At 44.4% G+C, this 2,500-nt stretch overlaps 1 protein-coding gene across 1 annotated transcript in view; it reads right to left on the minus strand.

Moving 5' to 3' along the window:
• thsd7aa (thrombospondin, type I, domain containing 7Aa) overlaps window positions 1-2,500 on the minus strand; it is a 158,078-nt gene that overhangs the window by 64,777 nt on the left and 90,801 nt on the right. The window contains exon 9 of the mRNA XM_063186152.1: window positions 755-949. Coding sequence (XP_063042222.1) covers window positions 755-949 — 195 coding nt within the window. The remainder of the gene's footprint in view (window positions 1-754; window positions 950-2,500) is intronic.

A 2,500-nucleotide genomic window follows, 5' to 3' on the forward strand; every position in this document is an offset into this window, starting at 1 on the left:
TTATATTCCAAAAAGTTATTCCATCACATGTTTTTTGCTGTTGTAAGTAGGCCTACAGCTCGGGGTGCTAGGCTAGGTTGTAAACAAGAAATGACAGGGAAGGGGATAGTAAGCTAGCTAGGATGCTGCTAATCGTATTAGTTTTGGAACAGGTTTTGCGATTTTTGCCGATGGCAAAGCTAGTGAGACTAAGCTAGCTGCGATGCAACTAATCATAGCTACACTGAAGGGATTCTGCTGGGATGCTAAAATCGTTATGATAATGCTAATGTTAGCTAGGATTCTAAGCTAACTGGGATGCAGCTAATCATAGCTACACTGAAGGGATTCTACCCTATCTAGGATGCTAGGATAGTTATGATACTGCTGATGTTAGCTAGGATTCTAAGGTAGCTGGGATGCTGCTAATCATAGCTAGGGATGCTAAAACCTTACCCTGCATTTGAGTCACCCAGGCAGCCACCTGCGCTGTTGCTAAAGGACAAAAGCATACCATTACAAATGAGTATAGGGAAGGGGTGTATTCACACACCCAGACAAAGTACGTGTGTGTATTTGTGTGTGTGTGTGTGTGTGTGTGTGTGTGTGTGTGTGTGTGTGTGTGTGTGTGTGTGTGTGTGTGTGTGTGTGTGTGTGTGTGTGTGTGTGTGTGTGTGTGTGTGTGTGTGTGTGTGTGTGTGTGTGTGTGTGTGTGTGTGTGTGTGTGTGTGTGTGTGTGTGTGTGTGTGTGTGTGTGTGTGTGTGTCCATCTCACCTTCCCCTGCGTTGTAGGCCAGTATGGACCTGGCCCTCATCTGCCTCCCCTCTGTGTTCTTGCCAGAGCAGGTGTGTGAGCACGGGCTCCACATGGTCCAGGGGCTCAGGACACAGTCCTTGGGGCACGGCACGTCACACAGCGACGGCATGGGCAGGATGGCATCGCGGCACAGCTGACTGTCCACAAACTCACCTGATGAGGGGAGAGAGAGAAAGAGATTTTTAATGAAGCATGGGGTAAAGAGAGAATGTGCGTGGCGGCGGGGGGGCTGGTTGTCACAGCAGTAAATATTGCCTATGATTTGGGCAGAAGAAGGTTTAGACTGCAGCTGTCCTTGCGGCAAGCGATATTTGACAGTGTGGCAGGGAATAAATGCATTGTCTTCGATTGTGTTGTATAGCACTGCATTTGGTTGTATTGCATTGTGCTGTATTGTACAGTCCACTACATTGAATTTCTTTCTCATCTCTTCTCTTCTCTTCTGTCCTATTCTATTCTATTCTATTCTATTCTATTCTATTCTATTCTCTTCTCTTCTCTTCTCTTCTCTTCTGTTCTATTCTATTCTATTCTATTCTATTCTATTCTATTCTATTCTATTCTATTCTATTCTATTCTATTATATTCTATTCTATTCTATTCTATTCTATTCTATTCTATTCTATTCTATTCTATTCTATTGATTTAGCAGAGGCAGCATCACCCATATCCCATGATGGAGTATAGACAGTGTTACTCAGCTGTTACACTGAACATGATTAGCCAACCACAGTTTCACAGAGGTGTCCTTGCCATCATTCCTGATTGGCTGTAGAAGGCAACACACAGCCATTAACAGGAAGCTATCCATCATTAGGCAATTAATCACTCAGTGTGTGTGTGTGTGTGTGTGTGTGTGTGTGTGTGTGTGTGTGTGTGTGTGTGTGTGTGTGTGTGTGTGTGTGTGAGTGTGTGTGTGTGTGTGTGGGTGTGTGTGTGTGTGTGTGTGTGTGTGTGTGCGTGTGTGTGTGTGTGTGCGTGTGTCTGTGTGTGTGCGTGCGTGCGTGTGTGTGTGTGTGTGTGTGTGTGTGTGTGTGTGTGTGTGTGTGTGTGCGCGTGCGTGCGTGCATGCGTGAAAGGGGTTGGAGTAGATGTTCACATAAAACAGCAACATCATAAAAAATACAAATCCCACAGGCTGGATTTCCAAACATTTTGAGGGATTACATACTGTTGCTCCATGCTTTTCAGAGTTAGAGGTTTCACAACTGCGTAATACTATCTATACCACTAGAGTAGTTCTCAACCCTAACACTCAGATCTCATAAAAGCATTTAAAGATGAAGTGTTAAATTTACACATTCAAGTCAACTCCCCAAATGTTCAATGTTTTTTTGTTGAATAATGATATTTTAATGTTTTTCAAGACTAAAAAGGCAACACGCATACACACACACACACACACACACACACACACACACACACACACACAGCAATGGATAGTTCCTGCGTGTGTGAGTGTGTGTGTGTCTGTGTGCTATGTCTGAATGCAAGTGTATGTGTGTGTGCATATGTGTATGGGAGACCTGCTTAGGATTCTACCCACCAGACCCCTGTCCGCCCCCACATTCTGTATGAGTCATTGATCCATGAGTATGATTCATTCCCTGCCCCAGTCTGGTGTGTAGTGCGTGTCATTGCCACATAATGGCAGCCATGCATCACCGAGGGGCGGCATTAAACATCTATGATAGTTAATAAGGT

This window comes from Engraulis encrasicolus, chromosome 20 (assembly GCF_034702125.1).
Source record: "Engraulis encrasicolus isolate BLACKSEA-1 chromosome 20, IST_EnEncr_1.0, whole genome shotgun sequence".
In the NCBI taxonomy this organism is placed as follows: domain Eukaryota; kingdom Metazoa; phylum Chordata; class Actinopteri; order Clupeiformes; family Engraulidae; genus Engraulis; species Engraulis encrasicolus.